Source organism: Penicillium alfredii (genome assembly GCF_028826965.1).
Source record: "Penicillium alfredii strain IBT 34128 chromosome Unknown utg000011l_segment0_segment0, whole genome shotgun sequence".
Classification (NCBI taxonomy): domain Eukaryota; kingdom Fungi; phylum Ascomycota; class Eurotiomycetes; order Eurotiales; family Aspergillaceae; genus Penicillium; species Penicillium alfredii.
The window spans coordinates 1185563-1208324 of NW_026622708.1; the positions used below are offsets into that span (position 1 = coordinate 1185563).

Below are 22762 nucleotides of genomic sequence, written 5' to 3' on the forward strand. Positions count from 1 at the left end.
ATCACGAGATACTTAATTTTCTTTTTTTATTAGGGCCTTGGGAAATTACTGAGCCTCTTTTGTTCATTTTGCCCATACTTTTTGTTTATTTTACGTCGATATTGATCAGCCCCCCCCCTTTTTCCCTATACTTGAGATACCATGATTCAGCCCCCGTGAAATATTTGATGATTGAAGAACATAATTGATACAAGATGTTTATTCTTACCCGTTCTCATTGCAGATAATCTCAGACTTGGCACCAGGTTGGCATACCGCTCCATTGGCGCAGAAATTGCTCCAAATATGCTATGGAAATAGATATATGGGTAAATATAGGCATGGATGTATGTATATCTGGGGACGTATGTATTTATAATATAAGATTCTAAGGATAGGGTTGCTTTAGAGAAGTAAACATTCTCTTGATTTAGTCCTCTCCTCCACTACTCTAAGCTACCTGCCAGCTGGATAGAATAAAATAGAGACAGAGATGACAAAAAAATATAGAAAAAAATATATATATACTAAGTAAGAGTAACAAAGAAGATGCAAAAAGAGGTCCAAAAAGAGGTGCAAAAAAATTCCAACGTTGTAATCATAGTGAGCTTATATAAAAGAGTAAGTCTTTGAAATCCTACGTTTACTCTTTATGAAGCGAGGGCCAGCGGCTGGTTGTTTATATATAGGATCACAGCTAATGATCAGGTTCTTTGCTAGGTACCAGTACCCAGCCCTAGCAGCATCTCTCTCTCAAAGGGACTGGTACCGGTACCTGGGCCAACTTCCCCAAAAGTGGGGCACTCTTTTCGCGTCTCAAAACAACGCGCTTCTTCCCGTTGCTTCTCTTGCTGATAACCCAAAACACACCTACTCTCACCATCACCATGCCGCGCCCTGCCCCAAAACGAACGCGCCCCTTGAATAAACCTGCGAATGCGACGGAGACTGCGCGCCAGAATGATCCTCCCAAGTCCCCTGGGCAGGGGTCAACACTGGATCCTCGACAAGCTCTCCGAAATCAGACCCCTATGACCAAAAGTTATGAACAAGCAATCGAGTCGTCGCCCACTGGCGAGCGGCCAGGTACCGGTAGCCGACCGGGCACCGGCAGTCGTCCTCCGACGAGATCGCGTGGCTACTCATCTACTTTATCCTTCGCCGGTCGCAAAGGCGACATGGGCTCGCGCATTCCCGGAACGCCTGGATTTGAGAGTTCCGTCTTGAGCAATTTTCGACGGCGGCCGCGACAGGAAAGTATTCTGCAGATGATGCAGGCTGAAGATGGCTCATCCGAACTCGACGACGACGACTTTCTCGGTGGGCTCAGTCCGCAGGATGAATCTACGCCGCTGAATCTTTCCCGAGGGAAATCTCTTCTGATCAAGCCGCATGAACAATCACCATCAGAGCCCTCGTCACCCTCGGCACCCTCATCCAGCGGATCGCGCAAACGACGCAAACGCACCGAAGAAGTCCAGGTGCCCGAGTCGCCCTCAGGAGTGGTGCAGGACAGCCCAACCGCCACCCCGGTCGTGCGCGATGAACAGCCGTCCCATGTTTCGGAGGACACACCACGACCTTCACATGCCCCGGAGAATTTCAGCCAGACCATGGCACTGCCGGCTAGCAGTCCGGTATGGAGCCCTCAAAGCTCCGCGGGGGTCGGGCGTTCGCCTCAGATCCCTGGCCGTCAGGTCCCCGGAAAGAACAAATCGAGCGAAACAGCTCATCTAACGACGGCAGCTCTGCAAAACAAGCTTCTGTCTCGACATCAGCGTCAGCGCAAACAATGCTCGGGTGGCGACGAAAGTGACAGTGAACCACATGATGCTGCATCGGGCGACGACGATGAGTTAAGCTACCTACCAACCAGGAAGCCCTCACGGCGGGGAGGGGCAAGCAAACCCAAGCCATTAGCCAACGCGCGCGATAAGTCCAAGCTCAACCAAGAAAAACAGAAGGCCAAAGCAAAATCGAGGCCTTCGCAGCCCCCAGAGCCAAGACAACCGGCCACATATTCGCGTTCCCGAAGAGGAGTCGATAAGGAAAACGAACAGCTCGCCTTGTCGTCATCATCGCCGTTGTCTTCGCCTCCAGAATCAGACGCGGACGATTCGGATGTTGCCGAGACGAGATCAACCCCGCGCTACACGAGCGCGGAGCTACGAGCTCAGGCCAAGAAGTTTGCGGAGGTCGACCGGTGGGAAATGGAATTTGAGGATGTTTCTGTGTCGGAAAACTAAGTGGATAAGTTTTGATGTGTAACGAGCTGTGAGATACCATAATCCCGGCAATACTTCTCGGGACCCCGCACTGCAACGCTGTAAACCCCTCCAACTCGAACCTCTTCTTTCTTTTCTTCAACTTCTTCCCTCTCCATTCATTCCACCATGACTACTGTCGACAACATCCTTGCCGCCAAGTACCCGGCCAAAGCTCATGCTCGCCGAGTCGCCGAGACGCTCAAGGCCCAGCACGGAGCCGGTGTCATCTACTTGGAGTCGCAAAAAGATCGGCTCATCGAAGACAATGACGAGACAATGCCATTCAGGTCAGGACTGAGCAATTTCTCTTTCTCAGACCGAGCCCGCTGACAAAATTGTAGGCAACGTCGGCCTTTCTTCTATCTCACCGGATGTCTGCTGCCCGATTCGTACGTGACATACGACATCAACGCGGACGAGCTCACCCTCTTCATCCCACCCATCGATCCTGGATCCGTCATTTGGTCGGGTCTCCCTCTTTCTCCCGAGGCAGCCGCAAAGCTCTACGATGTGGACCATGTCCGCTACACGACCGACTTGAATTCCACTCTCGCGGCAATCGCCTCAGCCCATGGTGGGAAGACCATAGCGTTTGTCATTGGCGAGCAGGTATCGGAAGGGACGATATTCCATGGTTTTGCGAACACGAATACATCCGTTCTCAAGGGTGTAATTGAAGATAGCCGCGTGGTCAAGGACGCGTACGAGATCGCGCTCCTGCGGAAAGCAAACGACATTTCTGCCAAGGCGCACATTACTGCCATTCAGGCTTCCAAGACCGCCACCAACGAGCGGGAGATTGAGGCGGCATTCATCGGCACTGCCATTGCCAATGGCTGCCGCGAGCAGTCCTATCACCCGGTCGTTGCCGGCGGCGAGAATGGTGCGACCCTCCACTACGTCAAAAATGACGAGGACCTAGTCAACCCGGGAACCCAGCAGCGCAAGAAAAATGTGCTGATCGATGCCGGGGGTGAGTACCAGACGTACTGCGCCGATATCACCCGTGTGATTCCTCTGGACGGAAAGTTTGCCCCCGAGACACGCCAGATCTACGAGATTGTCCTACAGATGCAAAAGGAATGCATCGCCATGTTGAAGGAAGGTGTACGATGGGACGACGTCCACGCACTGGCCCATCGCATTGCCATTCGAGGCCTGTTGAAGCTGGGCATCCTGCGCGGCTCCGAGGACGAATTGTTCGAGAACCGTGTCAGTGTGGCTTTCTTCCCGCATGGCCTTGGTCACTACCTGGGGATGGACACTCACGACACCGGTGGCCGCCCGAACTATGAGGACCAAGATACCATGTTCCGGTACCTGCGCGTACGGGGCCACCTGCCGGCAGGATCGGTGATCACTGTCGAGCCTGGGGTAAGCTTATTCTAGTATTTCCTACCAAGAGAAGGTCATTCAACTAATATCTGCATAGATCTACTTCTGTCACTTCATCATTGATCCCGTCTTGAAGTCTCCGGAACGGGCGAAGTATATTGACGCGGATGTCCTGAAACGATACTGGAGCGTAGGAGGAGTGCGCATCGAGGACAACATCCACATCACGAAGGATGGGTATGAAAACCTGACGACGGCCCCGAAAGCAATTGAGGAAGTGGAGAGCTTGGCTCTATAATCCCCCAACCCCCAACGGGATGGGCCAGTTACTATACATTCTCCAGGGGACATTGAATCATCCATTAAAATGAACCCATACATATATTCTTTTTTTAAAAAAAAATCATTGACCTTCGGTTTGTGATGGAAAGAAAATACATTTTGCGCCTATGACATCTGATAAGATGAATAACGGTTTGTACACTCAAACACCACTTCGAAGCCGCTTCCTTGCGCTACCCTTGGCGCTCGAATCCACTTCGGACTGGCTGCTCTTCTCTTTCCGGTCCAGAACAAGGGTTAGGACGTCAAAAGCGAATTCGGGCACCTCCAGGCAAAGCTTCTTGAAGTCTCCATCGACCTCGTGCCTCAAGACATGGCTCCGAGACGCCCAGTAGGAAGCCACAGGCTTCCGAATTGTAATATCGTCCGCTGGGGTGTGGGTATAGACGTAGCGTGCGTACGCCAGCTCTCCGCGAGGCGTGCCGTTGACACGGTGGATTTTGGTATGGGCCAAGCTCTTGAGGGCCGGCAATCCCAGCTTCTCTGCTAACGTGTAGATGCGCGCATGACGAAGTAATTGATCCCCACTGTCGTCTGCTGCCTCTGGCTCAAGTGACCCGGAGGGATTCTCGGTTTGGTTCACGGAGTAATCGCGCGTGTATTGAAACTGGAGGTAGCAGCCGAAGGCTTCGACATGCTCGTCGGGGAGGCTGATCCGCCGCTAGTGATCACCAAAGTATATGAGCATCAGGGATCAGGCGGTTCGATTGAGCGACTCACAGGACCAGATCCCTCGAATTTGTCGACAAACTCGGAGAGGAATGGCGACTCCAGTAAGAGGGTTTGGTGTGCGGTCAAGGTGGTCTCATGTTCGCCCTGGCCAACCAATATTTCCACAATGGGGGAAGCCAAAAAGCTGGAAGAAGACATCAGCCGGTTGAGCTGAAGGAATTGCGACGGCACTTGCGCCATGGTTGGGGGATGGGATAGGGTCAAGGTAGCTCCCTACTCGAGAAACTTGAAGCCAGAGTTCTTCTTGGTCGATGTCAGGGGTTCAGGCTCTGGCTGCGCATCAGGCAATGTACTGTCTTGGTTTGCTTGACTCTGATTCTCGTCTTGCGTGCCTCCCATCTCTACCTCGGTTGTTGATTGCACATTCTCATTCGGGGGCGCATTGGTCGACTCGGGGTTGTCGGAGCTAGGCACATGTACTTGAGGCGTGTTCATGATAGGAGAAAGAATGAACAAGAAAGTAAAGAAAATCAATGGCACAGAAGGTTGAATTGGGGGGATTTCGTGAGGAACCGTTAACTGCGCAAAAGTGGGCCAAGGGGCGAAAGCTCCAACGGAGAAGTCACGCCAACGCTCGGCCTTCTTCAGCTTATTTGACTCGTCATAGAGACACTTGGTATGGGCCCTCAGACATAGGGCTGAGATCGTCAGAAATGCATGGCTCGACCCAGAATCGTGTCAAAATTGGACCTCGGTCACCAACGTCATCTGTTTACTTTGCCACCCAAAGAGCCGATCCCAACCGATCGAACTATAAATCCACCGCGGGTCGCACCTGTGAATGCCAGGAACAATTATGAGCAGCTCCGAACAATCAGATTCTGATCTTCAGCTTGCGTCTACCCCATCCGACGACCCTCAGGTCTACGGGAGAAGACGCAGTATTCCAGTGAAACTCCAAGAAACCGGCCAAACTGGTCAGTATCTGTTGACCGCTGAGGATGCCGAGGTGCTCCAGGAAATCCTGCGACATAATCTGCACCTGGAAAGATCCGGTTTGCCGGAGAAGCGTCGCTTTCGATTTCGAGATCTGGAGTTTACGCGGCAGCTGAGTACCTTTGATCGCCAGAACCCGACGTTCAGCTCTTCGGAATTCCACGGCTTCTTCACTCTTTTCTGGCTGGGCGTCGCCCTGCTGCTGGTCAAGTTTGCTGCTAATAACTGGAGGTCCTATGGCACGATCTGGGGCAAAAATGAGATTCTCCGCCTCATGTTCCGGAAGGATGTCCTCGTTCTCGGGCTAACAGACCTCGTCCTGTGTTGGTCTACGGCATTCTGTCTCGCTTTGCAGCGAGTGGTGTTCCGAGGCTATCTAAACTGGAATGGCCTTGGCTGGTTGGTTCAGAATGTAGGGGAACATCGCCTCCTCGGCCGGTCTACTTGCTAATGAAGATGTATATATTTTGCAGGGTTGGCAAACCACATACTTGGGTGTTGCCATCTGGTGGACCTACCACCGTGATTGGCCCTGGACGCACACCGTGTTTATCGTTCTGCACTGTTTGACCATGTTGATGAAACAGCATAGTTATGCATCCTACAATGGATATTGTAAGTGATCAAATGGCTGGAGAAACCGGGGGTTGGAATTGACCAACACAGTGTCCGAGTTGTACAAAAAGCGAGAGTTGTTGAGGACTAGACTCCACCAGTTGAAGAATCAGAACGAAGAGGATCTTGCATTCAAGGGAAAGGCGTCCGCTGTATCCCCACCAGGCACACAGGGAATCACCGATCTGAGATTTAAGAACCGCCGTGATTCCGAGACCAAAGGTTTCCGGGGATCTCGAGACACAGACTACCTTCTTTGCCTCGTCAAAAAGGTCGAGGATGGTGCACCTCTGGAGGCAAGCCAAGTCAACTCTCTCCAAGGGCTGCTGGAGCGGGAAAGTGATCTCCTCTCCGAGGGGCTCAAAGGTCGATGTTCATCAACCGCCAATTTTTACCCCCACAACCTGACGTTGAGGAATTTCTGCGACTTTGTCACCCTTCCCACACTGGTTTATGAGCTTGAATACCCACGGACAGAGACGGTGGATTGGGTTTATGTTGCAGAGAAGACAGCGGCCACGTTTGGCATCATCGTGGTGATGATTGCCGTCTCTCAATCGTGGATCTACCCGGTGGTGATGTCGACGGTGCGTATGAAAGAGGAAGGCTTGACTGCACAGCAAAGACTACAGGAGTTTCCTTGGGTCCTCAGTGACTTGCTTTTCCCATTTATGATGGAGTACCTGTTGGCATTCTATGTGATCTGGGAATGTGTAGTAAGTCGCCTCGAGTGAGCTGAATCATGGGAGAGACTAACATCTGCAGCTTAATGCCCTCGCCGAGATCACCAGGTTTGCAGACCGTGGCTTCTATGCCGACTGGTGGAATTCGGTCTCGTGGGACCAGTTTGCGCGCGACTGGAACCGTCCGGTACACAACTTCCTGCTGCGACACGTCTACCACAGCTCCATCAGCACATTTCATCTCTCGCGGCTGTCGGCCAACCTGGCCACCTTCTTCCTATCTGCGTGTGTGCATGAGCTGATCATGCTGTGTATCTTCCGGCGGCTGCGGGGCTATTTGTTGGTTCTCCAAATGTCCCAACTGCCGCTGGTGGCTCTGAGCCGGACCCGTCTGATGCGCGGGCGGCGACTAGTGGGCAATGTGGTTTTCTGGCTAGGAATATTCACTGGACCGAGCCTGCTGTGCAGTCTGTACCTGATCATTTGACTTGGTGTTGTTGCCTAGCGGGTTGCTGCAAATGACCTCGGCAAATAGGGGGTTTTACGCTAATATTAATACCGCGAGTATATACATAAAAAAGAGAGTGATATTCGGACTTTGTAGATTGATAACACAGGTCGTCGGACGTGCCTGCCTCAATAGGCATAGCTGTCATCCCCCCACTCGACTGATATCATCTGCCCCAACGTGAGGTGTCGAGTGTTTTTTCTTTTCTTCTCCTCTTTCTCTCATTTCTCTGAACTTCAATTTCTACCACGTCTCGCTTCCCACCATGGCATCCAACGCACCAAGCGCTTGCTGCACCGTCGGAGTGAAACACGAGGGCGAGGCCAAGGGCCAGTTCCAGCAGATCGGCGATGGTATCCGGAATCACCTCGAACCACGGATCAGCGGTGATTGCTAACGCTTCTTCGCAGTGGAGGCCTATGTTTCCCATCCCGCGGACCGCTCCACTAAGCGTGCCATTCTCTTCCTGACCGATGTGATCGGTCACCGCTTCATCAACCCCCAACTGATTGCGGACCAACTGGCGGCCAATGGCTACTTCGTCGTCATGCCAGATCTTTTCCACGGCGATCCGGTGCCGCTGAACCGCCCAGCCGGGTTCGATCTGATGGCCTGGAAGAAAGGACCCCCGGGACACCTGCCTAACCGCGTTGAACCCGTGGTGCAGGCCGTGCTGAAAGAAATGAGAACCAACATGGGCTGCGAACGAGTGGGCGCCGCTGGATATTGCTTTGGGGTAGGCTTGATCCTCCGCCAGACTTCCCCCAGGCTATAGTATGCTCACACGCCATAATGCCCCCTTGACAGGCTAAATACGCTATCCGACTACTTCAGCCCGGTTTCTTCGATGCCGCCTACGTGGCTCATCCTAGTTTTGTCGAGGCCGAGGAACTAGAGGCAATCAAGGGTCCGCTGTCCATTGCGGCAGCCGGTGAGTCGCACAATCCGGAAATGAATATACACCTCTCACTAGCAACTAACACATACGGACTCATAGAGATCGATTCGATTTTTCCCGCTCCAAAACGCCACGAGTCTGAAGAAATCCTTGCCAAAATAGGTCAACCGTATCAGATCAATCTCTTCAGCGGCGTAGAGCATGGCTTCGCGGTCCGTGCAGACATTTCCAAGCCCACAAACCGATTCGCCAAAGAATCTGCATTCCTCCAGGCAGTGGCATGGTTCAATCAGTACCTCTAAGTAGGGTCGAGTGAATGTCCACCGGGTCAAAAACCTTCATGACCGCCCCCCATTCCACCAAACTCAATGGGTTTAAATTGCCGAGGTAGTATAGAATAGGAAAGTTGAATTACTCTTAAATGTCAAATACTCTTTCGCCAATCATCTCGAAAAATTTAGAGAAGAAAATGTAGTTACATGAAAATTGAGACTATATGCCTGGTTGCGATTCTCGATTCTACCAACCCCGACCATCTTTCGAAGCTTGGTAGCTTTGTAGATCTTAATGTAGTCATTTTGTTTATTCAATAACACTAATGTGTGCTAATTGTTACAGCCACGGTAAAACAAGGCTTGACCATTTGTTTTCTTTTTTCAGGGTACGAGGCACACTCGTTCGCTTGGATGGAATAAAGCAAAAGATGTACATGCATGGGGAAAAAACATACAGAAACAACAAACAGAAAGAGTCAAATAGCAAAGACACAATGGAGGTCAATGTCTGCCAAGCTTCGGGAGACCCCGAGTGGAAGACCGCAGCAAGGCGAAAGCCTTTACATTTTCTCGTAAGTAGCCATGAGAGAGCCTGGGCGAATTGTGAGAAACTGTCATGCATTCAAGATTCCAAGAACAAAACTTACCGATGAACGTGGTGATCAGACGAGAGCGCACTTGAGAGATATCCTCTGGCACCAGCCAGATGGTGGCTCCCATCTTTCTGGCAATACTGATACTCAGTTTGGCATTGGCATAGGACTCTTCATCGGTCCGGCCGGCGGTCACCAGGTCGTAGTCCACATAGCTGCTCTTCATCCCATTGAGTACATCCAGGAGGAAGAGGCCGGACCCGATCGACTGGTCTTTGAAACTGCGTATCGTGGAAGACTTGTCGCCGCTGCGAGACATGTCATTCGCCCATCGAATCATCTCTGCATCCGTCATTTCGCGTTTACCCAGGCGCTGTGCAAGCGCCGAGAGTGTGTTGGTGATATCCCTGCGCATCAATTGCCACACCAAGCCAAGGGTCAAAGTCCGCTGGCCATCGGTGATATCGGCACCCTGCACCCCAACAAGAGAGAAGCCATTGTGCTTTCCGAGCTCGATGGAATAGTTCGTATTCTCGACCGCCTTGAACCGCATCATCTCTCCACCAGATGCAGGAGGCTTATTGACATGCCTCCAGTTGACAGTTCCAGGGATGACCTTGTCATAAGCTTGAAGCAGGACAGACCCATCCCGCAGATCATCAAACAGCGAGTTGACCGCTGGCTGTACGTCGAGTGAGTTCAGCCAGAGGGTAAAAACTCGAGCCTCACGTTCGCCTTCGGCATCAAAGTCTTCAACTTCGAGCTTCTCCTCTTCGGTGATGGGGTCAAGTCCGGGATGCGTGTTGAACAAGTTGGCCACGAAAGCAAGGTTGAGCTTAGGGTTTCCAGCGACCAAAGAAGTTGGGGTCAGGAACTTGCGACAATCCAGTTTTTCTGCATTGGTGAGAACCTGCTCGGCGCGCTGAAGCAAGTCTTGAGTCTGGAGAGGGCCACGTGAGCAGACATCGGAAGCCAGTTGATTGAGGAGAACAGTATAGTTTTCACCATCCTTCACATCGGTGGAGAAATTCGTCACCCTAAAATTAGAGTCATCAGCAACATTTGGCTCCGTACTGACAAACTATCAAGAAGAGCAGGGAAAGCACAGTACCTTCGGTCCCATTTAGCGTTCTTGAGATGGTAGTTGAACCAACGAAGGAGAATTTGTTCCGGAGGCAAGCGCAAGAATTGCTCCAGGGTCTCATCCTCCTCCAGAAGGCGGTAAAGTTCAGGGTGAAGCTTGATATCGATCTTTCCAAGAAGACCCCGACGAATGATCTGCCAGATGAGGCCCAGAATCAGATGCTCGCGAACTTCGATGATATCCCCGCTTCCAATGTTCACGACCGAGCAGCCAATGCCCTTGGCAGAGTTGATGACGATGTTGTTATTCTCAGTCATGTGGAAAGCGTTCAGCTCCTTGATCTTCCTCCCGGCCTTGTTCAGGACCCGCTCATCAATAGTGTCGGGAACACTGTCATTGATTAACTTTGCCAGAACCAAGCCATCCTTGCACTTGTCAAACATCTCGAAAGTATCGGTGGGGAAGGGCAGGAGATGGCCAACGTCAGGATCGCCAGCTAGGATAGCATTGATGTGTCTCGTAAATTCGGTTCGTTCATCTTCGTTGATTGTATGCGTGACGTTTGAAGACGAGCCTTGGACATGGATTTTGCCTCCAAGACTGCCTTTCGAGACATGTCGGGATTGGCCGGCGCCAGCGCCAGCACCAGCACTTTGAATCACAGCCGCGGGACTGGGTGCACCACGAGCACCGGGTGCTGGTGCCGAACGAAGCTTTGAGACCAGCTGCCACGATTTTAGTTTCTCCTTTACATCCAACCCAGAGAATGCTGGGCACCTACATCAATGTAATCTTCAAGCTCCACGCGTCGGGAGCTATCGAGCTCGACATCCTTCAACGCTTGGCGGACCACGTCATACGGCTGGCGCTCCGATTGTTGGGTGGCCTTGATCACAGCAGCCTCGTCCAGGTAGCCACGGTCATCAACATCTAGCCGATTGAATGCATCCTGGAGAGAGAAGATATCGCCCTGGTCAAGCTGCGGGAACCGCCTGCGGAAGAGTTCGCGCGGTCAGCACCAGTTTTAGCACACAGAACATTGAAAACCAACGCACTTTTGAAGCCTGAGGGCATTCATCGTAAACACCGAAGGAAAATCGCGTCTGAAGTCCTGAGGAAGAGAAGAATTCGGGAGGCAATAGGCGGTTCAGGCAAGCCCAAGAATCGACAGAGAGGAGAAGCTATCAGGGGGCTCCCTAGAAGAGGACAATGTTGTAGAAAAGAAAAAGAAGTAAACAGACAACCTAACGTAAACCAAAAGAGGGAGAATTGGGCACCAGAGGTGTTCTGTTGTGGGCAGGGCGCTGGGAAGAGAGAGAGCGAGAGCGCCAGGTATACACAGAGGGGGAGTGGGGGGGTGGGATGAGCCACCGTGTATCAAGGCGTCACAATACGTGGCCCTTTACGTCTGCGGGCTACCACAAAGATACTTTTTCAGGTTATGAAACTAAAGCTGTCACAGAGGTACCTACCAGGTATCTGTAAGATATTTTTAGGGGACACTCGGTCCTCGAACAACATAATTACCGAGTCATTACTGCTGCCTCTGGCGATGACGTCGAGAGGTCTTGGGATCTCTACAGTATTTCGGTGCCTACGGAAACATTCCCGAATTCACCATGGCTGGATATCGGTGCGTCGAATCGCTTTTCCATCGTCGTGATTGCGCACCCCTTCCACCACTTCGCGTACAAAATTCGCACCACACTCTGGATTAATCGCGCCCATCCGCTTGTTCATCTCTTAACCCCGCCCAGGCCCGTGGCCAGAAAACCCGGTGACACACTCCACGTTTTCACACCGTCTTCAACACCCGAGCCCACTCCCTTATCATCATGTTCACACCTGTCTTGCTGGCTCGATACGCCGGAACAGAGGGGCTCTGCTTAGGCCAGCCCTTCGGCGGCGAGTGATTCATCTTCAGGGCAAGGTTGTCCCTCTCGGTCAGGGTGGAGGTGCCACTTGTGATAAAGAGGAGTCGGGGATCCGAAGATTTCAAGAGGAGGTGCGCAAATTTATGGGTCAGGATGTGGGTGCCGGTCGTGTTGACATTCCACGACTTGTTCCACATCTCGCGCATCGTCATCGTGCCCCGGAACAGTTGTTGATCGAACTGGCCTCCTGTTGAAAACATCAGCTGCTGGGACTCTGGTGTGATTTATTTCAGGGTGGTGTGGATACCTGCGTTGTTGATCAACACATCCACTCGACCATACTGGCTGGCCACATGCTCGAATGCGCTGTGAATGGATTCATCATCCTCAATGTCCACCTGCACGGTCGCGGCGACACTCGCGTTCTCGGGAAACTCCGCACGAACTGTTCTGGCAGCCGCGTCAACCTTCTCCAAGGGGCGACCCCCAAGGTATGTCGTGTACGGCCGAGAAGATCGAAACAGGGCTTTGACTGTTTCTAGTCCGAGCCCTGTGTTGGCGCCGGTGATGAAGACAATGGAATTTTTAGTCATGGTTCACAAAATGTAAGATGGGATGAATAGCAGAATTGAGCCATCTGAGCGCCTTTATATACCTGTGGTGTTCGACGATAAAAAGAAAAGAACTCCAGATAATCTCCATAGAAGCAAACCCGGGAATTTCCCCATACGGAAAGTTGACCGGGCGAAGCGGTGGGTCCACGATGTGACGATGATCGTCTGCTCATACAAGAGAGATGGAATCGAGGCAAAGGGGCCAGTCATCTTGGATGATTCAAGGACGTGGTGGAGAAGTTGGAAGAAAAGGTGGAGCCAGAAAGTTGGATTCTCCAGCTGATCACATCTACAGTAGAGCAGTTCAATATCATCGCCCCCAGCCATTCGTACCCGAGGCATTCACCCTATATGCCCAGTGTAAAACCATGCGAAGCCTGGACCCTTCTCGGGAAGCGGGAACCATCTTTGGGGTCATCGTTCGGATGGCATACGAGATGGGCTATCACCGAGACCCCGACTCGTGGGGAGGTTCACTGTGTTTGAGGATGAGATGCGTCGACGATTTTGGGCTATGCGCAAGCAAGTCGACTTGATGGTCTCGTTTCAACTGGGACTACCAAGCAACATCTGTTTGAAGCACTGCGATACCAAATCCCCCAGCAACTTGACCGACTCGGATTTTGATGTCGACACCCAAGTACTCACCGCGCCTCGTTCGGAAACTGAGGCGACGGGGGTCCTCTGGTTTATTGCCAAGGACCGGCAGATGAGTAGTTTCAGCAGGGTCTGTAGAGATGCCCTGTCCTTCCGTGGGAAACCAGAGGCTGAAATTCTGCAGCTGGACCACGAGATTCGACAAATGCACACTGCTATTCCCGCGGTGCTGCAAGCCCGGCCTCTGTCCGATTCGATTGCCGGTGCGCCTTTTCTAATACTGACAAGATCTATCTCAAAAGCCGCTGTGTGCTGCACCGTAAATATATGACGCGAGGTAGCGTCTTCAGCGCTGCGTCTTGCGTCAAAGCCGGGAAAAGACTGGTCAGCCAAGCCAGTTCACCGATGTATACAACGAGTTCGGGGCCAGTGGCCGGCTTCATCGGGAGGGCTGGATGTTGACCAACTTCACGATGAACGACTTCCTTCTGGGAGTGATGGTCCTCTGTCTAGCGGTCCACACCCGTAAAAGGGAGCATGCCGCTGTCGATCTCGATACGGAAAATGAGACCCTGCCGCTGTTGAAACAAGCGCAGGCGATTTGCGTGGAGAAGTCTCATGCCTGCCGAGACGTGCAGCATGTCTCGCGCGCAATCCTGATCATTTTGAATGAGCCAAGGGCGTCACCCGGGGATCACCCTCGGTTTCTCTCCCCACTGCAGATGCCACTCGCATTTGAGAGCAATGCAATATCATCTGGACTATTTGACCCGTTCATCCTGGGAGAACTCGAGGATCCAAATTATCCAAACTGGGCACAGTTTGAGTCGTTGTTGAGTCAATCCAATGGCTAACGACAAGTTTTGGGCGGTTGAGGAATGACATCATTCGCGAGTAGGTCTGATCCTTGAAGCTGTCTCTCTCTCTGTCTCTCTCTCTCTCTCTCTATTGTTTAGCGCTACAAGAAAAAAGCACCCGTGGAAATGGGTACCCCAGGGCGGTAGGTATTAATAATTCAGGTGGCAGACTTCACGTCAACAAAAATCCCTCCGTCATCATCCCCACTCCTGCACATCCTCCCCAAAGGCTTCCAGCCCATTTATCCACGTTGGTTCGCTTTGCTCTCTTGGCACGGGCGCGCCTGACGTCCATGGCAGGTGCTGACCAGAAATCTTTTCTGGGGTCGTTCTCCCCTTGGACGCCTTCTCGGGGTCCAACACCTCAATCCGACCGTCAGCGTGGGTCTGATGTCCTTCAACGGTCACAGGGGGAGGACCACACGGTGACCCATCGGCATCGATTGAGCTTGCGCCAGTACCCTCCAGACTGCCCTCCATTGAAAGTACGGTGGTTTTATGCCGTGGATTCCCCCAAACGAAAGCCGGCGTTGCTGGATCAGACAACCGCCGACCAGAAACCCCTACCTCCGCCGAAGAAATTCATTCCGTTCTCCCTCAAAGACTCGCAATCCATTGAAGCTGCTTTTCGGAAATTGTCGGACATCGAAGATGCCCACGAGCACAGCCGGGCCCAGGAGCCGAAGGAGGTAGCACCGCGAGCTTCGACTAAGGTACCGGTGAATGAAGACTATCTCTTTGACGTGGATGTGGAACAACGGGAACTGGGCCCTGCCTACTGGATTGGACCCATCTATGAAGTTCGTCGTGGAACGTGGTTTATCCAGGAAGGGTCTGCATTGAAGCCGTGCGAAGAAAATCTGGCCACCCAGCTCGAAGAGGGCTACCTGAAATTACGGCCCTGGTATACCGATATGATGAAGCCAGGGACTTCGGACTCGGTCTTGGACGCCAAAGAGCGCAATCGATCGCACAGTATGACAGAGTCGCAATTCAGAGGTCATGCGCAACCTTCAGAGCCAGCCGGAACTACCTTCTCATCTCAGGGCGTCCCTCGGACCGAGTCAAGTGGCCCCGCCGCAGAACCTCAACAGTATCGCCTATTCGGTGCCTACATGAATAGAATTGCTGCCTATCAAGATTCCTCAACAGCATGGCTCTTAAGTGATGATTTTATGTCGCGCGTCAGTACCACCGTTTATCAAAAGTTGGGCGGTATCCCAGGCACCAAAGTAGTCCGTGGCTTTAGAGAGCCTAGGCGACCGAGAGAGACATTTGATTCCAAAGGTCCGGATCGAAAGCCTGCCGAGACCACCCCGGCCACCAAGCTTGAGGCCCCTTCGGAAGCTGTTGCGCACAAGGCTAGCGAGCCTGTCTCCTCGGACCTGTCGACTCCTCCGAAGCCCGAAGATGACAGCATAGGGCGAAGGCCAAAGTCCACGCTAGAGCGGCAGATGTCCTCTCTTGCGGGGGAGCCGCAGAACCCAGCGGAAATCGAAGAGGAAGCCCGGATGCAAGAAGAACAAGAGATGGAAGAGTTGAGGGAAGCGGACAGCGAGGACAGAGAGCGCGAGGTTGATCATTTAATCCTGGTCACGCATGGGATCGGCCAGCGGCTTGGGCTACGCTTGGAGAGCATCAATTTCATCCATGATGTCAATGTGCTTCGTAAGACGCTTAAAAGTGTCTACAAAGCCTCACCGGACCTTCAAGCTTTGAATTCGACTTTTGCTGGCAGCGACAAAAATTGTCGAGTGCAGGTGCTTCCCGTGTGAGTGTCTCCGGTGTAGATGTCCTTGCGATATCGCTTTGCGTTTTATTATGCTTTCGAGTCCTCCTTGCTGATATACACCCAGGTGCTGGCGACATCTTCTTGATTTCCCATATCGGGGAGTCCGACAGAATCGCAAGGAACTTGACCTGGCTGATGCGGATACTCTGGAGGATGACGCTTATCCAAGTCTATCAGACATTACGCTTGAAAGTGTTCCGGCTGTTCGTAACCTCATCTCAGATTTGGCGATGGATGTGCTGCTCTACCAGAGTGGGTATTGCGAGCATATTTCCAATATCGTCAAGCATGAATGCAACCGAATCATTCAGCTTTATCGACAGCGGAACCCATCGTTCCAGGGCACAGTCAGTCTCTGTGGTCATTCCCTCGGAAGTGCGATTCTTTTCGATATATTATGCCACCAGCCCAGTGAAACTGCTGCCAGGCGAGACAAAGCAACGGAATCGGATGATATGTCAAGCCACCAAGGTGGACAGAATGCCTTGCAATTTGATTGCGAGGAGTTCTTCTGTCTGGGATCCCCAATTGCGCTTTTTCAAATGCTGAAGGGGAAGACCATTGCTGGCTATTCTCCTCTAAGCACGAGAACCCGCAGAAGTACTTTGGATGTTGACATCGACACCGGGGCCTTGGGGTCTCTGAACTCGAATCGGGACTCGCGCGCGAGTGCCGGACAAAGCTTGGGTGACCGTCCTGCCATAATATCTACTCCAAAATGTCGAGACATTTACAACATCTTTCATCCCTCAGATCCGGTGAGCTACCGTCTTGAACCACTCATTTCGCCCGCCATGGCGGCTCTCCGGCCACAACCTCTACCCTCAGTCAAAAAGAGCCTATGGACAACCTCGGGGCAAAGTCTTTCTATCCTGGGCAGTCGCATGGGTCAGAGTGTGGGGTCTTTGTGGACTAATTTCACATCTGGCGTTGCAAGCAGTTTGCTGAACCGCAGTCTGGGCTTGAACGCGGATGAAGCCTCATCGGCCGGCAAACTGGACCCGTCCCGTCACAAACGGACTCAATCTGGGTCACTCTCGGATCCCCCAGAAGAAGGCGACGATCAATTTCCAACCCTGATTGAATCCGATTTGGAGACTCTCTATGATGGGTTCCAGAAAAGTAGAAGCCATAAAAAAACCCATTCGCACTCGTCTGCGGATGCCGACGTCGACTTAGAGTCGGAAGACCAAGAACGAAAGTTGCGGCTTGAAGACGCCAAAGTGCGGGCCCTGAACTCCAATGGCCGCGTCGATTATAGCATTCAAGAGTAAGATCGAAGATATGTGTTTTACCAGGGGCGGGGAGACAAGGCTGACTGAACCACAGGGGGGCCTTCGACATCTCGTTGATTGCCAGCATTGCCAGCCACCTCACCTACTGGGGAGATGAGGACGTCAATCATTTCATGCTGTCCCAGATGCTGTCTCGAAAATCGCGACATCGAGGTACCAAGGGAGATGGGAAATGTTGATGTTCTTCCAAACTGGGACTAGCGGCGTTAGGTAACACTTTTCTTTTCTGCCGAATTTTCTCTTCTTTTCACGGCATCTTTTTCTCTCTCTCTCTCTCTCTCTCCCCCGCCAACTTCTTCAATCTTGTCACCATGACCGGTGAACTCCAGCAGGTGCACAAAGTTTGGGAGCGTACCCGCTCCAATAGCCCAATCTATGGATTTCTTCTTGATGAGGTTGATGTCTATGATGCTGAGAAAGGCCTTGTCCGGGCCCGACTTCAAGTTGGTCCTCGCCATCTCAACTCAAAGGGCACTTTGCACGGCGCCTTTTCTGCTTGTGTGACTGACTGGGCCGGAGGCCTGTCTATTGCTTCCTGTGGACTGGACTCCACGGGAGTCAGTACAGATATCCATGTCAATTACCTTTCGACTGCCTCCACCGGCGACTGGCTCGAGATTGAGGGCCGCGCGAACAAAGTAGGAAACTCCCTCGCCTTTACGACGGTGTCTATCTCCAAAAAGAGCAAGTCGGGGCTGGCCATCGTGGCCCAGGGATCACACACCAAGTACGTCCGGTCGCGATGAAGCAAGCGTAAGACGGCGTCTCTTTTTTCTTTTTTGTTTCTTCTTTGTCCTTGGGAAGTAGAGTAGATCTCCCCATGTCTCCATTTGCCCGCCATCTTCTTTGCATCTGGCATGAAGCGCATGTACTTTGAATGCCTGGATTCACTCGGATAGCGGAGAGAAACCCTCCATTCTACTTGCTTTAGATGTCTTGTCGGTTCCATGTACCCTCCAGGCAATTCTGAATGGATACATTTTACTCGCAATCTTATTTCCATGAATTGAAATTGTGAATTGTCGAAGTGTGGGGAGCGTGGTCGCGTGTCGATCGTAACATGCTAAGCATGCGGGCGTTGCCCCCTTATCGCACTGCCCCCCAGTTCCCCAACTGTCGCCCAATGTCCTGCGCTCTGATCATCCCGACGCCCACCTACACATTTAACATTCCCTATTCTCCTCGACTAGGCGCATTGACCGAAGCCTGGGGAATGGGCTTGTGACAATCTGATCCATCCTGGTTCAACCTTCGAATCAGTGGACTTGCCTGACGTGTCGCAATGGATCGCTCTGACGTCTCTCAAGTTGCTCCGTCTCAAGAGCCGGTAGCATCGAATTCGCGCGCGCCACCAAAGGACCTCCCTTCGATCGAAAATGACGTGTCGCATGCGGGAGTGCCGAAAGAACTAATTGATTCCACTTTGGACTTTCTCTCCACCGCCAGCAACGAGGCTCTTCTCGGTGTCTTTGCCCTCCTTGCAACCACCACCTACATTATCCTGGGTCGAATCGGACTGGTCCTAATTGGTGTGGCCCTGGGAATCATTTTACACGCGTCCTGGGAGGGGTCAAGCCGCGGAGAAGCAGGCGACAAGTCCCGGTCGAGTAATCCCAACAGGCGAAGAGAACTTGCGCTCGAAGTATCCAGCAGGCTACTGGACTGGTCGAAACGGACCCCTTCTACAGGGGTCGAAGCTGAAATCGACAGCGGCCCCCTCAGTGCGCCTGAGAATTTGACTGTGGCAGATCTTGACTATGCGACTTTTCAGCCAGCAACGGCCGCCGCCTTGCGGACACTCACAGATGCGGTGGTTCGAGATTACGTGAAGTAAGATAGATTCTCTCTGTCAGGATCGTTCCTGCTAATTGATTGTGAAGATACTGGTACGAACCGATTCTCCCCTGTGAGCCATCATTCCCCGGCTCCTGTCGCCGGATCTTGACCCATTTCGTTACGTCTGTGTCCTCGCATCTTTCGCGGCAACGAACGGAAGATACATTTCTCCAATTCCTCACCAATTCATCGTCTATTATAATTGTGTTCTTAAATGAACTATCTGCGGCATTTGCTACCACGGGCACCGAGCCTGTGGAGGCACAAAAAATCGTCGATCAGTTCCTCAGACAATCGCCAGATAGCAGTTTAGCCAACGTCTTATCCGAGGCACAGCAGCGCAAGAAGCTCAACATGATCGCGGACGATATCCTATCCAGCTTTCTCGATTCGAAGGCGTACGGGTGTTCTGCCGTCAGGGACTTTCTTCGCGAGATCTTTGCCGGGGTTGTATTGGAGTCAACAATCATCAGCCTTTCCCGGCCAGAATTTATCAATGGCTGGATTATCTATCTTTTACAAGAGGGCGAATCCGAAATCATGCATGCGATCGATGCTGGCGTTGAAGGTGCCCGGAATCAGGGCGTCAGTGCTCCGAAGACTGCGGATAGCCTGAGCAATCCAATTCAGGAGCCAACACCCAAAGCGGACGCTGCCTCTAAACCCAACGAAAATCAACCGGGTCATGTGGATAAGGCAACAGAAGAAGCGATTCAAGAAGCAAAACGCTTGAGTGCCATGATTGTGTCTCACGATGTGCAGCATCTAGATCCTGAGCAGCCATTTCCTAGTGACCAGCCCAATGAAACGGGCTCTTTAAATGTCAATCACTCTACCGAATCGCCCTCAACCCTGATCAACCAAAACGAGGATCCTGTCGGCCAAGACCGACGAGATGAGGCGGTGCCTGTGGAAAAGTCGCCTTCGCTTCCCATATCCCCGAACGACGAGTCGATGCCGACGCCCACGCCTCAGCAAGACACTGCTGTGCCGCCTGTGACCCTTCACGGGGCGCAGGTGCTAGTGGACGATGTAGCAGGGGGCGAGAAAGGAATCATCAAGTCGCGACCTACGTGGGATTATTTGCTGCAAGTTGAGCCGGTAGTCACGCACTCTACGGGGTGGATGGTGTTTCGAAAGTACTCCGATTTCCAATCTCTTCACGAAATGCTGGAGACTGTTTCACGATTGAACCGGATCCAGAGTTTTGCCGACAAGTATCCCATTCTGCCTCCCTGGAAAGGACAGACACGTCAGGACCTCGCTCGAGAGTTGGAACGATACTTAAGGGAAGCCATGAAACACGAGTCCCTGGCCGAGACTGATCGAATGCGACGTTTCTTGGAGAAAGATGGGGGCTCCGGTGAAGCGAGCTCTACGAAGCCGGGTTTTTCTTTTCCCAGTCAGAGTGCATTCGAGAACATGGGCAAAGGTGTGTTGGGCGCGCTCAGCAATGCGCCCAAGGGCATGGCGGGTGGTGGCAGGGCCGTCTTTGATGGGGTGACTGGGGTGTTCGGAGGTGCTGGAGCTAGCAAAAAGCAGGCTCCTGCTGCTGGTCGGCAATCTCGAGCCCCGTCGACAGCAGAAAATGTGATTCACCCTGCCCCCAACAGTGCAGATGAGCCGACTCGCACCGGCTCCTCAAAAGGTGCCCCCACTCCAGTGAACGCCCAATCTCACAAGGACCAAGTGGAGTGGGGAATTTGCCTGCGCAGGTGTCTCCTTTCCGTGAATCAACCCTGGGGGATCTGAAGAGCGAAACACCCAAGTCACCCTCGGCTGGTGATTCGGACAATAGATCGGACTTGATAGCCGGCGAGCAGGATGCATGGGCTTCTAGATCTACACTCGCCCCTTCCGATGACCGACATTCGCTTGAATCTAGTGGGCGCAATACGGGGTTGGACAACCCCGAATATTGTGACTCATCCTCGCCAAGTCGCCCCTCGGATGTCGACAAAAGCAGCGAGAGCATGCATGGATCCCGCCGGCAAGGGAGCCCTATCACGACCGACGAGACTCAAATCGCAGTGGAGCTGATATTTGCTGTGATCAACGAACTATATACCTTGTCATCTGCATGGAATATCCGCCGAACGCTACTAAATGCGGCCAAGTCGTATATCCTTCGCCCCGGGAGCCCAACCCTGGAGACTATCCGCACCTTGCTGCAGGATTCAATGATCGAGGGCCACACCTCCGACAACGCCCTTGGCGAGTACCTCACTAAGCTTCGCGAGAATGCTCTTCCAACTGAAACAGAGTTGAAAGCCTGGCCTCCTCCACCCAGTGAACAGGAGAAAGCGCATCTACGGGATACCGCGCGCAGGCTGTTTGTCCAGCGGGGGATCCCACAGGCGTTAACGAGTGTCATGGGGGCAGCTGCCAGTCGAGAAGCGTTGGAGAAGATTTTCGACAGTCTCCAAGTGAATACAGTTGCCCGAGGATTTGTATTTTCGGTTCTATTGCAGGGCCTGCGCGTGCTGACGCTGTGATGCCTTATTTTCCAAGAATTTAATAATATAAGAAGATGTGAAGTGGGTCGCGAAAAACTGGGGAGGATTCGACTTCGTTACCCGTACGTGACCTTATGACCTCTATAGCCGGTATAGTCGTAAATCTTTGTTTGAAAATAGAGAAAGAGAAAGAAAGAAAGAAAACAGAGAAAGTAGAGACTTATCAAAAAAATAGATTAAATCATGACTGAAAAAAGGATTGAAAATAGAGATAGAAACTAAATATAGTAGTAGTAGTAAAATAGCTATCTATATATTTAATAAAGAATTAAACCTCATAAATAGAATGGATTTACTTGATAAGCTTTTTAAATCTAATTTTTGTTCCCTACTATATCTTTCAAAGCCGTCTGAGCGAAGCGAAGGTCAGACAGAGGGTACATAATGGAGATGCATATATGTTTATCAACACGTGACCCGGCGCGTTCTGGCGCGACATAAACTGACTTGCTCTCATCAACCTCTACCCATTCAAGATTCTCTTATTCCCATACTCCCCCTTCCAAACGCCATGACTTCCAGAAAGCGCTCGTCGGGTAATGACCTCGACAGTAGTGCTCAGCCGAAGAAGGCCAAAGTCAGCGCATCTGAAAGCGTGACCGGCAAAATTGATGCCAACGGAGATCGATTCTGGGAGATTTCTAGAATGCGGCGTGTGACCATCTCTTCTTTTCGTGGAAAAACCTTGGTGGGCGTCCGAGAGTACTACGAGAAAGATGGGCAGGAACTACCGGGAAAGAAGGTGAGCCTTCCGAATCCTTTGTGACTCTAGCGACTGAGTGAACTGCGCTTACCTTGGACTTCTTACAGGGTATCTCAATGCCACTGGACCAGTTTTCTTCCCTGATCACGATACTCCCGGATATTGAACAGGCTCTCAAACAGAACGGCGTGTCTTTGCCACGACCTGTCTACTCTGACAATGTGGATCCATCTGATGAAGGCGACGAAGCAGATCAGGAAGACTCTGGCGAGGGGAAAAGCTCCCCCAAACAGAATATCGAGGCGACAAGTGAGGAGGAAGAGAGCGAAGCCTAAATGCCCTGGCGATCCGCAAGGTTCTAATGTTATGACTGGATACAGCATTTAATCTCACCCGTAATACAACTTGAGGGTTATGCAACCGTTTCTCTA

At 52.0% G+C, this 22762-nt stretch overlaps 12 protein-coding genes across 12 annotated transcripts; 9 read left to right on the plus strand and 3 right to left on the minus strand.

The window, feature by feature from the left end:
* Positions 1-866: 866 nt before the first annotated feature.
* On the plus strand, positions 867-2225 carry NUU61_008870 (uncharacterized protein; the record flags this gene model as incomplete). The annotated part of the gene is made up of 1 exon (XM_056659395.1): positions 867-2225. One exon carries the CDS (start codon positions 867-869, stop codon positions 2223-2225), a length of 1359 nt encoding a protein of 452 aa, XP_056507688.1.
* A 147-nt stretch (positions 2226-2372) lies between these two features.
* Positions 2373-3879, plus strand: NUU61_008871 (aminopeptidase P family protein; the record flags this gene model as incomplete). Its single annotated transcript, XM_056659396.1, has 3 exons — positions 2373-2533; positions 2588-3620; positions 3679-3879. 3 exons carry the CDS (start codon positions 2373-2375, stop codon positions 3877-3879), a joined length of 1395 nt encoding a protein of 464 aa, XP_056507689.1.
* Positions 3880-4065: 186 nt separating this feature from the next.
* NUU61_008872 (uncharacterized protein) lies at positions 4066-5174 on the minus strand (the record flags this gene model as incomplete). Its single annotated transcript, XM_056659397.1, has 3 exons — positions 4066-4584; positions 4644-4779; positions 4873-5174. Coding segments are annotated over 3 exons (957 nt in total), but the record flags the coding sequence as incomplete, so codon positions are not given.
* Positions 5175-5451: 277 nt separating this feature from the next.
* Positions 5452-7376, plus strand: NUU61_008873 (uncharacterized protein; the record flags this gene model as incomplete). Its single annotated transcript, XM_056659398.1, has 3 exons — positions 5452-5990; positions 6292-6922; positions 6972-7376. The coding sequence occupies 3 exons, from the start codon at positions 5452-5454 to the stop codon at positions 7374-7376; spliced, it is 1575 nt and encodes a 524-aa protein (XP_056507691.1).
* A 286-nt stretch (positions 7377-7662) lies between these two features.
* Positions 7663-8597, plus strand: NUU61_008874 (uncharacterized protein; the record flags this gene model as incomplete). The annotated part of the gene is made up of 4 exons (XM_056659399.1): positions 7663-7750; positions 7808-8133; positions 8205-8328; positions 8395-8597. 4 exons carry the CDS (start codon positions 7663-7665, stop codon positions 8595-8597), a joined length of 741 nt encoding a protein of 246 aa, XP_056507692.1.
* A 474-nt stretch (positions 8598-9071) lies between these two features.
* sac6 (fimbrin) lies at positions 9072-11325 on the minus strand (the record flags this gene model as incomplete). The annotated part of the gene is made up of 5 exons (XM_056659400.1): positions 9072-9139; positions 9218-10236; positions 10275-10972; positions 11029-11239; positions 11303-11325. The coding sequence occupies 5 exons, from the start codon at positions 11323-11325 to the stop codon at positions 9072-9074; spliced, it is 2019 nt and encodes a 672-aa protein (XP_056507693.1).
* A 717-nt stretch (positions 11326-12042) lies between these two features.
* Positions 12043-12714, minus strand: NUU61_008876 (uncharacterized protein; the record flags this gene model as incomplete). The annotated part of the gene is made up of 2 exons (XM_056659401.1): positions 12043-12368; positions 12429-12714. The coding sequence occupies 2 exons, from the start codon at positions 12712-12714 to the stop codon at positions 12043-12045; spliced, it is 612 nt and encodes a 203-aa protein (XP_056507694.1).
* Positions 12715-13249: 535 nt separating this feature from the next.
* Positions 13250-14186, plus strand: NUU61_008877 (fungal specific transcription factor domain-containing protein; the record flags this gene model as incomplete). Its single annotated transcript, XM_056659402.1, has 2 exons — positions 13250-13651; positions 13674-14186. 2 exons carry the CDS (start codon positions 13250-13252, stop codon positions 14184-14186), a joined length of 915 nt encoding a protein of 304 aa, XP_056507695.1.
* Positions 14187-14482: 296 nt separating this feature from the next.
* On the plus strand, positions 14483-17455 carry NUU61_008878 (DDHD family phospholipase; the record flags this gene model as incomplete). The annotated part of the gene is made up of 3 exons (XM_056659403.1): positions 14483-15960; positions 16046-17251; positions 17311-17455. The coding sequence occupies 3 exons, from the start codon at positions 14483-14485 to the stop codon at positions 17453-17455; spliced, it is 2829 nt and encodes a 942-aa protein (XP_056507696.1).
* Positions 17456-17587: 132 nt separating this feature from the next.
* Positions 17588-18022, plus strand: NUU61_008879 (PaaI family thioesterase; the record flags this gene model as incomplete). The annotated part of the gene is made up of 1 exon (XM_056659404.1): positions 17588-18022. The coding sequence occupies one exon, from the start codon at positions 17588-17590 to the stop codon at positions 18020-18022; it is 435 nt and encodes a 144-aa protein (XP_056507697.1).
* A 536-nt stretch (positions 18023-18558) lies between these two features.
* Positions 18559-21542, plus strand: NUU61_008880 (uncharacterized protein; the record flags this gene model as incomplete). The annotated part of the gene is made up of 4 exons (XM_056659405.1): positions 18559-19106; positions 19157-20760; positions 20808-21471; positions 21521-21542. The coding sequence occupies 4 exons, from the start codon at positions 18559-18561 to the stop codon at positions 21540-21542; spliced, it is 2838 nt and encodes a 945-aa protein (XP_056507698.1).
* A 597-nt stretch (positions 21543-22139) lies between these two features.
* Positions 22140-22666, plus strand: NUU61_008881 (transcriptional coactivator p15/PC4 family protein; the record flags this gene model as incomplete). The annotated part of the gene is made up of 2 exons (XM_056659406.1): positions 22140-22370; positions 22439-22666. The coding sequence occupies 2 exons, from the start codon at positions 22140-22142 to the stop codon at positions 22664-22666; spliced, it is 459 nt and encodes a 152-aa protein (XP_056507699.1).
* Between the last annotated feature and the right edge of the window lie 96 nt (positions 22667-22762).